Genomic DNA, 13,004 nt, shown 5'->3' on the forward strand with positions numbered 1-13,004 from the left:
CCTGCCCTTCCCTCTAATGTTGTCTTGCAGTAACCAGATGTTACAAGTTAGACTGAGGTGCTTGTAGACTTGGTTCGGGGGTGCTCACTTTGGCTTCTGTGCTCCTTGGAAGCCACATACTTGACTGTAGTGTGATAATGATGACATCCTTTGTTGTGATATTGGGGATCACACTGGTAGTGTCACCAGGATTGCACCTGACAGATGCAGGGAATCTAACTGGAGGCTCATACTGAAAGACAGTTTTTCTACAACTGAGCCACACCTGTAGGCTCTAAATCCTTTAAATTTTGTTTGTATTGCTTCTTTTATGGGGTTGTAGCAGATACATCTGGCTGTGCTCAGGACTTACTCCTCATTTTATGCTCAGGGATCACTTCTAACAGGGCTTGGCAAATCATATGGGTAGCGTGCAGGGGAATGAACCCAGGTCAGCTGTGTACAAGGCAGGTTCTTTACCTGATGTACCATCTCTCTGGATTTATCTGTCCTTCCTAGTGCTTTGGACAGTTCCAGTCATATAGCATATATTTAATAAAATAAAGGATTTAATAAGTTTTTGCATTACAAAATAAACCATAGCAAAAATAAAAAGACCCTCTACTGAATGGGAGAAAATATTGCACACCATACATTTACAAAAGGCTAATATTTAAGCTATATAATGCACTCACAAAATCAACATGGGTCACATCCATGAACCCACCTTTGGTGCCATGTAAGCTTTTTCACTGGCCATGATCCAGAGACTCATGAATAAACCTCGAGAGAGATCAACACGATGCAGAGATTCTTCTAGGCCCTGAGCAAAGCTGAGTGGTCCACAGTACTCTGGAGTGGAGCAGGTGAATCCAGCACTGACCCAAACAGAGCCCCGGCAGCCAAAAACCTCCACAGTCCACAGTTGCTGCCATGCTCCCAGCCAGACTCCACTGCTCGGGATGAGTCTGTTCAGAAATTAATCAATTGAAAAACTCAGGTATGCGGATTTTGTGGTTGAAATCTCCAGGCTTTCAGAGTTGGGGATGGGCTACCTCTCCCTATTTCCCATGTACTCCTGGAAGCCCAGGAAGTAAAACTCACACCCCAAAATGCCACCCAGTGAAAAATTTAACTCCAACTATATCACCTCATGAAAAATTTTGGATTTCCTGCGTCAACATCTCATACTCTACAACACTGATAAACCAGGAGTAGCACACGAGATTTGATGGGATTTAATGTAGAAGGCATCCAATCTCAATTAACAAAATATCAATATAGAAGGCTTAATATGTAACATATTAGTAATCTCCTATACAAGGACTTCATGGTGAGATATACAATCTTTACTAACTTTCTTCTAAGGAAACCTTTTTTGATCATTGTTTTAGCAAATTATAACAGGCAATATAAAATTATTGATGGCCTTCTATGGAGGCAGGCCTAAGGGGTGGCTGGAAAAATTGGAGATAATGGTGGTGGGAAGGTGCAATGGTGGTGGGATTTGTGTTGGTATATTGAATGTAATGAATTACATGAACAACTTTAGTAAACCACAGTCTTTATATAAGGTGTAAGGGGAGAAAAAACAGACAACCCCACCCACCCCTCAACATCAAAAAGAAACAAACAACTCTGTCAAAAAAATGGAGAGAACTGAACAGACACTTTTTTCTTTAGAGAAGAAATATTGATGGCCAATGAGCATATGAAAAAGTACTCCATCACTGTTTACCAGGGAAGTATATAATCAAAATGACAATGAGATAGCACCTCACACCAGATAATGGCCTTTAATAGTAAGGCTGGAAAACACCAGCGCAGGTGGAAATTTAGGTGAAAAAGGACCTCATTCACTGCTGGGATTGTAAACTGGTTTGGCCTCTAAAAATTCATATGGAGATATTTCAAAGAATTACAAATAGAGCTTCCATATGATCCAGTTTTCCCATTTCTTGATATCTAATCCCAAGAACACTAAAACATTATTTTGAAGATATATGCGCACCTATGTTTATTACAGCAGTATTTATAGTCAACATCTGGAAACAACCCAACAACAGGTGAGTGGATAGGAAATTGTTGTATAATATACACATAATGTAATACTACTCACTTATAAGAAATAGTGAGATCTTGTATTTTGCTATAAAATGAATAGAACTAGAGGGTATTGTGTTAAGTAAAAGAAATTAGGATGACGACAAACAGAATAAGGGAATCACCTGTATCACCTGTCGCCCCGTTGATCATCGATTTGCTTGAGTGGGCGCCAGGAACATCTCCATTTGTCCCTGTTGTGTCATGTGCTTTTATCAGCCTCTCCTTACTCATCCTTCTCAACCCTGCCATGTTGGTGGTTCTTTCAGGGTAAGGGGAACAAGGATCATTATTGTTACTGTTTTTGGCATATAGAATATGCCATGGGTAGCTTGCCAGGCTCTGCTGTGCGGGTGCGATACCCTTGGTAGCTTGCCCGACTCTCCAAGAGGGATGGAGTCTTTTGAGGCAGCCTCTAATTGCCCTTACAGGTGCTCCCAGTCTACCGAATGCAAGTTTTTCGTTGACTGGCATGTTGTCAACCAAATACTGCATCACTCTCTTCCAGGAGCTTTATTTTATAATCTCTGGATCTTGGCCGTTGATGAGATTACATGGCATGGTGGGGGGGCAGTTTGTGGGTGTAACTGCCACGCTACTGGAAAACTGGGGACCTGGGTGGGAGAGGCCCAGTCCCGATATGAGCAGGCTTGGAGATCTCAGCCACGGGTCCCACATACCTGGGTTCCTCTGCTGGTTCCTGCATGCGTGAGGCTCATTTGAGTGTGTGGAGAGTGACCTTGAGCACGACTGTGGCTGGGTTTTGGAGGTTTTTGGCTGCCAGGGTTCTGCTTGGGGTGGAGAGGGAAACTCAACCCACCCCCCTCCAAGGGGCCCTGGTGAAGACAGCTTGGTGCGGGGACAGGAGAGCAAGGGAATACACAATGAACATAAACCTTTAGACTTTGATAGAACTAAGGTTATCAAGGGGAGGTCATTGGGCTGGCAGGAACCTAGTGACAGTGATAGAGGGTATAGATGTGGTTCAGTGACATTGTATGCCTAAAGCATAAATATTAGCACAATTGTAAGCCATGTTACTTTAGTAATACTAATATTTTAGAAAATAATGGAGTCATGGGGTGACATGGTACTGGGAACTGTAAGTAGTTTGAACTCCTTATGGCTAGATATGAGGAAGTAAAAGCTCCTTCTGGAAGTGCCTGCATTGTACCTCCAAACACAGACTGCTCATGTTTGTGTTATTGGGTGCACATGTTCACATAGCAGAATGATCAATGGGGCTAAGCATGTATTTGGGCGAAAAGCACGACTTGAGAATTTCCCTTAGTACAAATCTTTCCAAGCAGTACCTCTCTGAATACCACACAGGACCTCCAATACTTGGCTGCTTTCATGCTCGAAGTAGAAATGTGACTGTGACTTTTCTTCTGTTTTTTTTTTTTTTTTTATCTCTTTCCTTTGGGGCATTATGATTTGCAGTACAGACACTGAACGGTTAACATGTTTATCACAGTCAGTTCCTGTTCAAAGTGATAATTTCCAACTGTTATTGTCATACTGGCCCCTTCTCTTTCCTAACTGCCCTTTGCCCCCCACACACTTGTGGCATGCTTTTAACCATTGACCTGTCCTTCTGGCCCGTTTTCCCTGGACTTGGAATTAGTCTCATACTTTATTTTAATATTTCACAAACGAATGCAGTCACACTATGTTTATATTTCTCCTGATTCGTTTCATTCAGCATGATACTCTCCATATTCATCCATTTATAAGCAATTATGACTTCATTTTTCCTAATGCCTGGGAGGGGAGGAGAAACGGGGAGGGAGAAGAAGGGGATGAAGAGTGCCTGCCATAGGAAGATGGGCTGGGCAGGAGAGAAATTGGAACATTCATTAAAAAATAAATTAATTTTAAAAGATGAAAAAAAGATAATTAAAAAAAATGTGACTGTGAGGTTCATCTCAGCCCAACGTGGCACTGGAGGTTGTGGTTGTAACTAATCCAGGACTTTCTAAAGAAGTGGGAGGGGAAGCTCCTAGAGGTCGCTCCCGGACCCCCAGAATGTGCCCACACTGTCCCTATTGGCCTGTAGGGGCCCTGCCCAGCCCACAGAACAAAGACCACTAAGATGCCACCACCGTATCTGACCTTTCGCCCGGGAGCTTGGGCCGGCCGTGGCGCCTCCGGGCCGAGAGAGGGCGTGCGGCCGCCGAGAGATACGGACTGCGCAGCCGCGGGAAGGCCCCGCCCACGTGCCCTAAAGCGGGCCCTGGAAGGAGCGAGGCCCGGGGTCTGCAAGGCGCGAGCATGAGCGTGGTCGGCACGGGTAGTCGCCGCTGGGCACGAGTGTCCCGCCTCGTCTCCTTCAGCGCGACTCACCGGCTCCACAGGTGGGGGTAGTCCCCGCGGCAGAGGAGCGGGAGGAGTGGCCGCGGGGCGGGGGAGGGCGCTAGGGCTCGGGCACGGAGGTGGAGACCAGAAGAGGCCCGGGAGTGGCCCAAGAGGCGCCCCTCGGGGGCTCCATAGCCTGAAGCCACTTATTCCCCACAACCCCCACCCCTTACTGAAAGAACGCGGGTTGCCAGGACTGTACGTTTTAGGGATCCAGGCTCCCACCTCTTCAACGTCAGCGTCCCCACGCCATGCCCGCCACCGAAGTGTCCCGCCCTGCCCAGCCCCCTGGTGCCCCCAGCTCCGCTGTCAGCCCTGGAATCTGTCTAGCTCTGGGCCCTGGGGTCTCCAGGTCTAGCCCCTCCCGCAGGGTCGTGTGAGGCTCCCGGGATTGGCGCAGTGACCAGCCTGCTGCACGCTGGCCTCGCTGGACCCGCGCAGCGCCCACCAGAGACAGCGGGAAAGGGTTCCTCCGGGCTGCCACTCCAGCAGGTGTGGGGTAGCTGAATTGATGAGGGCCGGGTTTTCCTGGGTTTCCGGGGGCGGTACCGGCCCAGATTCGGACCTCGGTCTTAGCGGGCGGGGTTGACCTGGTGTAAACTCAGCGCGTGGGTGTGGTTTCTGCCCGTTGTAAAGTGGCTCAGTGAGCTTATGATGAAGCTGGGAGTCGTCCATTGGTCCCCTATCTTGGGTTGTTTGGGCTCCCAACGAGTACACTGCATTTCCCTGATAGTTGTTCTTGCCCTTTGAGATGTTTAACATTTGTAAAACAAGCGTTAGCGTTTTTGACAAAAATATAATGATGGTTTTGTTTATACACAGAATAGGTGTGATTACAAAGGCGTGGCGACTTCTGCGTAAAAGACAGCCCGTACACAAAAGCTTTCTAACCTGTGACTTAGGTTATTTGTACATTGTACTTAACACCAGTTGCATCCCTTTCTCAAAACTAGTACAGCTATCCCAAAGGCAAGATTTCTCCCTACTGTACTGTGGATAACATCAACCCAGACGCTACCTCTATCAAAGCAGCTCTGAGAGGAAATAACACAATTGGGATTTGAATCCAGCACTTAGATTGCTTAGTTAACTTGAAACATTTATTTATTTTGCTTTTGCCGGCGATGCACAAGGGTTTACTCCTGGCTTTGCACTCAGTAATGCCAGTGCTCGGGGGACCATATGGGATGCTGGGAATCAAACCCGATCCGGCAGCGTGCAAGGCAAATGCCCTACCCGCTGTCAGCCCAACAATCGCTCCAGCCCAACACTTTATTTTGTAAAAATTGAATCTCCTTGAGATACACAGTTACAAAGTTGTTCGTGACTGAATTTCAATCATACCATATTCCAACACTCGGAAACATTGATATTTAAAATTCTGTTATTCATTAATCATATTTCCACTGATCACCTCCCTCCTTGATTGTAAAATGAGAATAATACTTCCCACCTAACAAGATCCATGCGTCCATCCGCTGCTGGACTGGTGGAGTGCTTATCAGGTGTCAGTGCTAGTTAACAGGAAGGCTGTAATCAACATATTCCCTCAACTGTCTATCTGGAGTTTACATAATCTCAAAAAATCTTTCCCCCACACCTGATGGTGCTCAGGAATCATACCTCGAGGGCTCCAGGAACCGTAAAGGATAATAGAGATTTAACCCAGGTCAGCTGTGTGCAAGGCAAACACCCTACCAGCTGTAAGCTATTGTTCTGGCCCAGTTTTCTATTTTGTGGAGAAAATGTACGGATAATTTTTCGCAAAAACTTGAAGTGCAGTACTCCAAATGTAAGACATGTGTGAGCAAGAAAAAATGGGGAAAACAAAGTTCTCAGGAGGAGATTGTATAATTGGAAGCTCAAATAAGGGAAGGTTGGTATTGCCTCATTGAAAAAGCAAAGCCAATCAAGTGTCAGTATAAAAATCCATTCAGGAAATTGTTCTCTCTGGAGCAACAGCTTAGTATTATAATTGAAAATTTATTTTGAATATTCTTTAGTAGATTGGTGACATATCGTAGGTAGTAGTGGAGGCCTAATAAAGCAGAATTGTTGAATACAGCTTAAGCCACAGACCCCGCATGTCCAAGGTCCTGGCTTCTGGCCCCAGGGTCCCTTGAGTCTGTCTGAGATGTCCAAGGATGTACAACAAAAACAACAAATTAAAAGAATAAAGCAAAAGGGGAGACTTATGAGGTCTTGTAATTTTTCAGAAGGAATCAGAATTTAGGCACTTGAAGAAAACATTTTTTTCTTTTTTGCTTTTTGTTTATGCCATACCCAGGGAAACTCAGGGTTGACCATATGGGGTGCTGGGGATTGAACCTGGCTTGGTCTTGTTCAAGGCAAGTGCCCTACCCGCTGTACTATCTCTCAGGCCCCAGAAAACATTTCTTTGTTGTTAATATATTTCCTTGTTTCACTCAGCTTGGGCCTAATGTGTAGTAGGTATTCAGAAAATGAGTCTGGGAATGGACTGGGAGCAGATCATTGGGTTGCAAACTTGCTGTGCCCTGGGAGTGTTGAACTTAATGTTTATAATGTTTATTTGTGTGGTACAGTGGTGTATAGTTAAGCAGCATACTCTTTCTGCATAAAACTAATAACATCTCATTAATTTATGGATTGCCATTTGGTTAACAAAACTAAAAAATGGCGCTTTTTCAAAGATCAGAACAAATAACAAATGTATGGAGTAGAGAAGATGACTCAATGTAATAACATGTTGCCTCTTTTTTTCTCCCCCTGTTAGCAAATATCTAAGTAATGAAGAAAATCTGAAACTGTTTGGGAAATGCAACAATCCAAATGGCCATGGTCACAATTACAAAGGTGAGAGAAGAGTTGATGAAAATGGATAGTCTTAGTAAGAAAACTTAGGGAGTGGTGTGTATGCATTGAGTCTTGGATAAGAGGTTAATTATAAATCTAAAATGAAAAGATCTATTGCCTTCGTTGCTGTGTTATGGATAGTCCAAAACAATGAAGTAAATAATTTTTCCTTGGCTTTAACATATCCAGTCGTTATTTTACACAATATTTCTTTTTGATTAGATATCACTGGTGTCAGTGTTAAAATTATAAGAAATATTGACTTGGAATATGTTGTACGGCAGGAAAATAGGTTGAATCTAAAATTTGTCTAGCAGTGTTCCAAGTTAGTAATGTATGCAAGGATAAGAGCTATAGTCGATGCCTCAAAAAAAGCTACATAAGCCATAGAGTAATATAGCATTTGGTGTGGTGCAGTAAAATGACCAGATAAAGTATCAGAATATCAGAATTTCTAGTTTAGTTACTGCCTCTTCATATATGATATCTTTCCTCAGTTTATTCATTTACCACGTTGTATCTAATGATATATAGAGCTGAAAAAGATTATTTATAAAATACTATGTTAAGATTTTTCAAATGTAAGCAATTAATAACTTCAAAGGCATTACTGATTACGTATATGTAAGTAAAGAGAGAAGAGTTCTAAGTCCTTTTAGCAGTCTTGCATAAAAGGAAAATTCTATTCTTGGTGTCAGGGTGATATACAGCAGATAGGGCATTTGCCTTGCACGCAGCTGACCTGAGTTCAATCCCTGGCATCTCCTATAGTCCTCCACGCCCACCAGGAGTGATCTCTGATTACAGGGCCAGGAGTGAGCCCTGAGCACTACTGGGTATGGCCTAAAAACCAACCAAACAAGAAATCCCACCAAAACAAAGAAACATAGTGCTCAGGAGCAGCGGATTGTGTGTAGTTGGATCCCTCCATTATATTTTCTACTTTCACAAGCAAAAATAAAGCAGCACCTCATTGCTACCCAGGGCAGATTCCTATGCAGTACATCAACATCATAATCAGAATTTATACCTATTTTGGTCTTGGCTAAGCACCTCCCACTAACCTCCTCTGCCCCAGTTGAGTCTTGCTTTGGTTGATAAATAAGAGCTTGCCCAAAATAACTGATATTTGGGGCGGGGGGAAATATCAGCTTAGCTTTGTGGAGCAGAGATTTAATGATCTGTGTTGCTAACTTGTATGTGAATGTTAATTTGTTGAAAGTCATGCTGTTTTTCGGTGTTTTTGTTTTCTTTTCTGTAGTTATGGTAACAGTATACGGAGAGGTACGTCCAGAAAATATCTGTGAGATTTGTGCCGATTGCTTTAGCCAATGTGATAAATTCTGTGTTGAAAAATCCCATCCAAATCTGTATTGCTTCACCTTTGGCATTTGTGTCTGGTGAGCTGCTGCCAATCTAGTCCTTTTCTCATCCAAAGTGTCATCTTTAATCTCCTATTTGTGGCCAGGTGGGAGAGCGGTGCGCTGAAAAGAATGCCTGGTTCACTTGGTGCTTCCATCAGAGACTGATGATTGTTTCGGGGAATGAAGATAAATATTAGGATTTATGCACGCTTTGTAACCTGTAATAATTTGCCTGAGGCTAAGTATAAAGAGCATATGATAGTAATTTTCTTTTTTTTTTTATTCTTTAGATTGATCCTGTTACAGGAATGGTTATAAATTTGACTTCTCTCAAAGAGTATATGGAGGTAATGGCATGTGGATGCTTATTATGTGCTGTGCTATCCTCTGTGTAATAATTGATGGCCCAATTTTTACTTCCACAATCAAGTCTCTAGGGGTTCTGTGACCTCCTGAGTGGAATTGGATGTGGGAGTTTGAGAATAGTTGGAGGTACTATCAGTTGAGCTTTTTTTTTTTTTTTTTTTTACACAGATGTTTTTATTTTTTTTTTATTTTTATTTTTATTTTATTTTTTTTTGCTTTTTGGGTCACACCCAGCGATGCTCAGGGGTTACTCCTGGCTCTGCACTCAGGAATTACTCCTGGCAGTGCTTGGGGGACCATATGGGATGCCGGGGATCGAACCCGGGTCGGCCGCGTGCAAGGCAAACGCCCTACCCCCTGTGCTATCGCTCCGGCCCCCAGTTGAGCTTTTTTTTTAAAGGTTTGGATGACTTACAAAACCTTACAGGGATAATTAGTTACAGTTGTGTTACAGTGATGGTGGTAAATGTATAAATGTAGCATTTACGTCTTGGATCTGGCATATCCTGATTTCTTCCTTTTAACGCATTCTACTCTTTCTTTTTTGGTGGGGAGGGGGCCAGGATGGGTGGAGGTTATGGTGGATGGGGATGATTACATCCAAGAAGTACATTAGAGGCCCAGGGTTCCTCTCAGTGGTGCTGGTTGGCCCCTGTAGTGCCAGGGATCGCTGCAGATTACATGGGCCACTCTGGTAGTGTTTGGTCATGCTGTGCTGGGGATGAAACTCAGGTCCTAACCTAAGCTAAGAAATTTGCTTTTGGGACCAGAGCCATAGTAAAGTGGGTAGGGCGTTTGCCTTGCATGCAGCTGATCGATCCTCGGCATCCCATCTGGTACCCCAAGCACCACCAGGAATAATCTTTGAGTGCAGAGCCAGGAGTAACCCCTGAGCATTGCCAGGTGTGACCCAAAAAGCCAAATGGCATGTGCTTTAACTCCTGTACAATCTCCCTGGCCCTTCTACTCTCTGTTTAAAACACAGGATTCAGAGCCTACAGAGGTATCTCAGTGTAAGAGAGCTTGCCTTGAATGTATAAGACCCTTTGTTTGATCCCTGCCTCTCCCCTCCTCAAATGATTAAAAACAACTTTCTTCTTGATGGCTTTCTTTACCTTTGAATTTTCCTTGCAGACCAGTATTATCCACTCCATCCTTATTATAAACTTACAGAGGCATTTAATTCTAGGAATAACAAAATAATGTATTTAATTTACTGATTGTATCATATAATTCTTATATTGTAAAAAAAATTAGAGAGTAAGTGGGTATAGCAACTTCTTTATTTCATAGATTGAGTGATATGAACAGTTAAGCCTGAGTGCCAAGGTCATCTCATTAGTCCTTTACAAAGTTGTTCGTAGATTTCCTTCCACCCAGTTTAGTTTTTATTATGCCATTATTTTACATTGATTCAGTTCTTTAGCTTTACTCCATGCTTTCTTTAAAAATCTAAAATCTGAATTTGTTTTATGAAAGTGCTGTTATTGATAATAGTCATGACTTCAGTTGCTTATCTATCTATACCCAAGAAGTTGTTTTCCCTTGGGTCAGCCTTTGAGCTAAGGACCAGGAATATAGAGCGGAGTAAAAAAAACATAGCCATGCTACTTTTTTCTAGGAAGAAGTACTCTGTAAATCTCAGCAGAGCAAATAAATTAGAGAATGAATGATTGAACAAGTAATATTGTGCTTCAGAGTATAAAGGGAAAGTTCAAAGATGGTTTTTTATAATTAGTTTTTGTACATGGATCCACACGATGTAAAATCTAAAATTATTTGAAAAAATCCTGAGACGTCTCAAGCTGGCATTCTCTGCATCTTTCCACAACAGTACCCGAAGGATGCCACACACTCCTATCAATAAAGGTGGTTCGTGAAGGTAATTGTGGCAGGGCAGAAGGATTTCCATCAGAGTCCTCGCTGGAAATGTTAGGACCTATCACTATCATCCTGTTGATTGTCGATTTGCTCAAGCAGGCCCAGTAACGTCTCCATTCATCCTAACCCTGAGATTTTAGCCGCCTCTCTTTAGTCATCCTTCCCAACAGTGCCGCATTAGAGGCTCTCTCAGGGTCAGGAGAATGAGACCCATCATTGTTACTGTATTTGGCATATGAATACACCATGGGGAGCTTGCCAGGCTCTCCTGGTTAGAACTTAAAGTAGATTGAATATAAAACAAGGTGTTTTTTTTTTTTTTAATTTTCATGTGAAACAAACCCTTATATGATCTATTTTATATGTCACTTCTAATTATTTTTCCATACCTATCAGTGATCAGGGCTTCTTCCTAGCTCAGGGATCCCTCTTGTGGGCTTGGGAGACCATACGGGGTTCCAGGAATTGAACCCCAGTCGGCTGTGTACAAGGCAAGCACCCTGCATGCTGTACTCTCTCTCTGGTCCTGTATGATCTATTTTAAAGGAAATTTAGGACTTTTGTAGATTCCAGTTTTGTTAAAGGTTTTGCTGTTGTTTTTTTTTTTTGTTAGCGTTCTCTTCTTTTTTTTTTTCTTAGCGTTCTCTTCTTTCATAGAGTAATCTTCATACTCTATGAAAGATTAGATTTTTCACAAATGCTTAGATAAAAGTCAAATAAGGAAAGTACAGTTTTACCAATGACAAGGAAATGCATTAAGTTAATGTGAAAAGCATGAAGAAGTCATAATGGCTTAAGAGATAGCTCAGAGGGCAGGAGTACATGCTCTGCCTGTCCAGGACCCTGCATTCACTCCCTGGCATCAGATGCCCCCCACCTAACACCTTCAGGTGTGGCCCTAGTGCCACTGTGAGGCCAGAGTACCAGAACCTTTCAGCTGGGCTATGTATTACTGGGAATGGTCCCCATGCTCCTCAGTAATGCTGGAGAGCCCTTCTCTCACAAAAAAGAAGAAACAATTTCTATATATTTATATTTATTTGCAAATTTCTCCCCAGTGGAAATTTATAACTGCTTCACAATTTTAGTTTTATCTGTTTTCTAAAATGTAGTACTTACCGAATCTTTGTCCTAATGATACTGTGGCATTTGCTGAAGGCAAAATTGTTAGGAAGAAAGATTTCTAGTAACTTTGGAGGTAGAATTAAGCTTTAAACTGAAGTCTGAATTACTGCGGCTTGTTGTAAGAAAGCTCTAGTGTGAATTCTTTGTTTTGCATCCAGTGATGTGGATAACCAGTCATTGTAGAGATTGGGGCCTTATATTTAAAACTTCCTGAGATTGCTTTGTAAGATACAAATATAACACCAAATACTGGGTTAGTTGCTAAACAAAAAGGAAATGGTAAGACCATGTTTAGAGATAAAGGTGGAACACTTCAGAATGTGACTTGAAGCTGGAATTGCTGTTTCGTTTCTTCTTTTTTTTTTATAGGAGGCAATTATGAAGCCCCTGGATCATAAGAATCTGGATCTAGATGTGCCATACTTTGCGAATATCGTAAGGTGAGGGGTTCTTTTGCTTATATAGATAGTAAGAAGGAAGATTGATTTGAATGTTTTCTCTGATTACTCATATGGTTTCTAAAGTTTCAATTTGAGATCTTTTCAAATTTGAATTTCTGTATCTGTAAATATTATACATGAAATTTTGTTGGTTATTTACCTTTTTATCTTCTTTCCTTTCTTTTTGCAGCACGACAGAAAATGTAGCTGTATATATCTGGGAAAGCCTCCAGAAATTTCTTCCTGTGGGAGTTCTTTATAAAGTAAAAGTCTATGAAACTGACAATAACGTTGTTGTCTATAAAGGAGAGTAGCTTCTTGGAGTTGATAATCGTAAAAAGACTTAATTTCTTTTCAAAATTTAAGAGAGATTTTTATTCCCTTGAACTATTAAGAAGTAATTCCTTAACTGCTGCACCTCCACACTGAGTTCTGGAGAGCCCAATTTATTGAAATCAATGTAAGACCAGTCTTTTTAAAACCTCATTTGCAATGTATCCTGAGTAACATTTAGAGAACCTTTTGTCTATTGATTAAAATCACTTTATTTTCA

The 13,004-nt window shown here is 42.1% G+C and overlaps 1 protein-coding gene across 1 annotated transcript; it reads left to right on the top strand.

The window, feature by feature from the left end:
• The first annotated feature begins 4,289 nt into the window (after positions 1–4,289).
• PTS (6-pyruvoyltetrahydropterin synthase) lies at positions 4,290–13,004 on the top strand. Its single transcript, XM_004604695.2, has 6 exons — positions 4,290–4,439; positions 7,196–7,275; positions 8,537–8,559; positions 8,930–8,986; positions 12,381–12,451; positions 12,642–13,004. Exons 1-6 carry the CDS (start codon positions 4,357–4,359, stop codon positions 12,763–12,765), a joined length of 438 nt encoding a protein of 145 aa, XP_004604752.1. The 5' UTR covers positions 4,290–4,356; the 3' UTR covers positions 12,766–13,004.

This window comes from Sorex araneus, chromosome 3, assembly GCF_027595985.1.
Source record: "Sorex araneus isolate mSorAra2 chromosome 3, mSorAra2.pri, whole genome shotgun sequence".
Lineage (NCBI taxonomy): Eukaryota > Metazoa > Chordata > Mammalia > Eulipotyphla > Soricidae > Sorex > Sorex araneus.

Bases quoted from the DNA above. Each gene is read 5' to 3' on its own strand.
- PTS (XM_004604695.2), top strand. From the start codon at position 4,357: ATGAGCGTGGTCGGCACGGGTAGTCGCCGCTGGGCACGAGTGTCCCGC. The intron at 4,440-7,195 runs GTGGGGGTAGTC...TCCCCCTGTTAG, and splicing joins GCGACTCACCGGCTCCACAG to CAAATATCTAAGTAATGAAG. The intron at 7,276-8,536 runs GTGAGAGAAGAG...TCTTTTCTGTAG, and splicing joins CCATGGTCACAATTACAAAG to TTATGGTAACAGTATACGGA.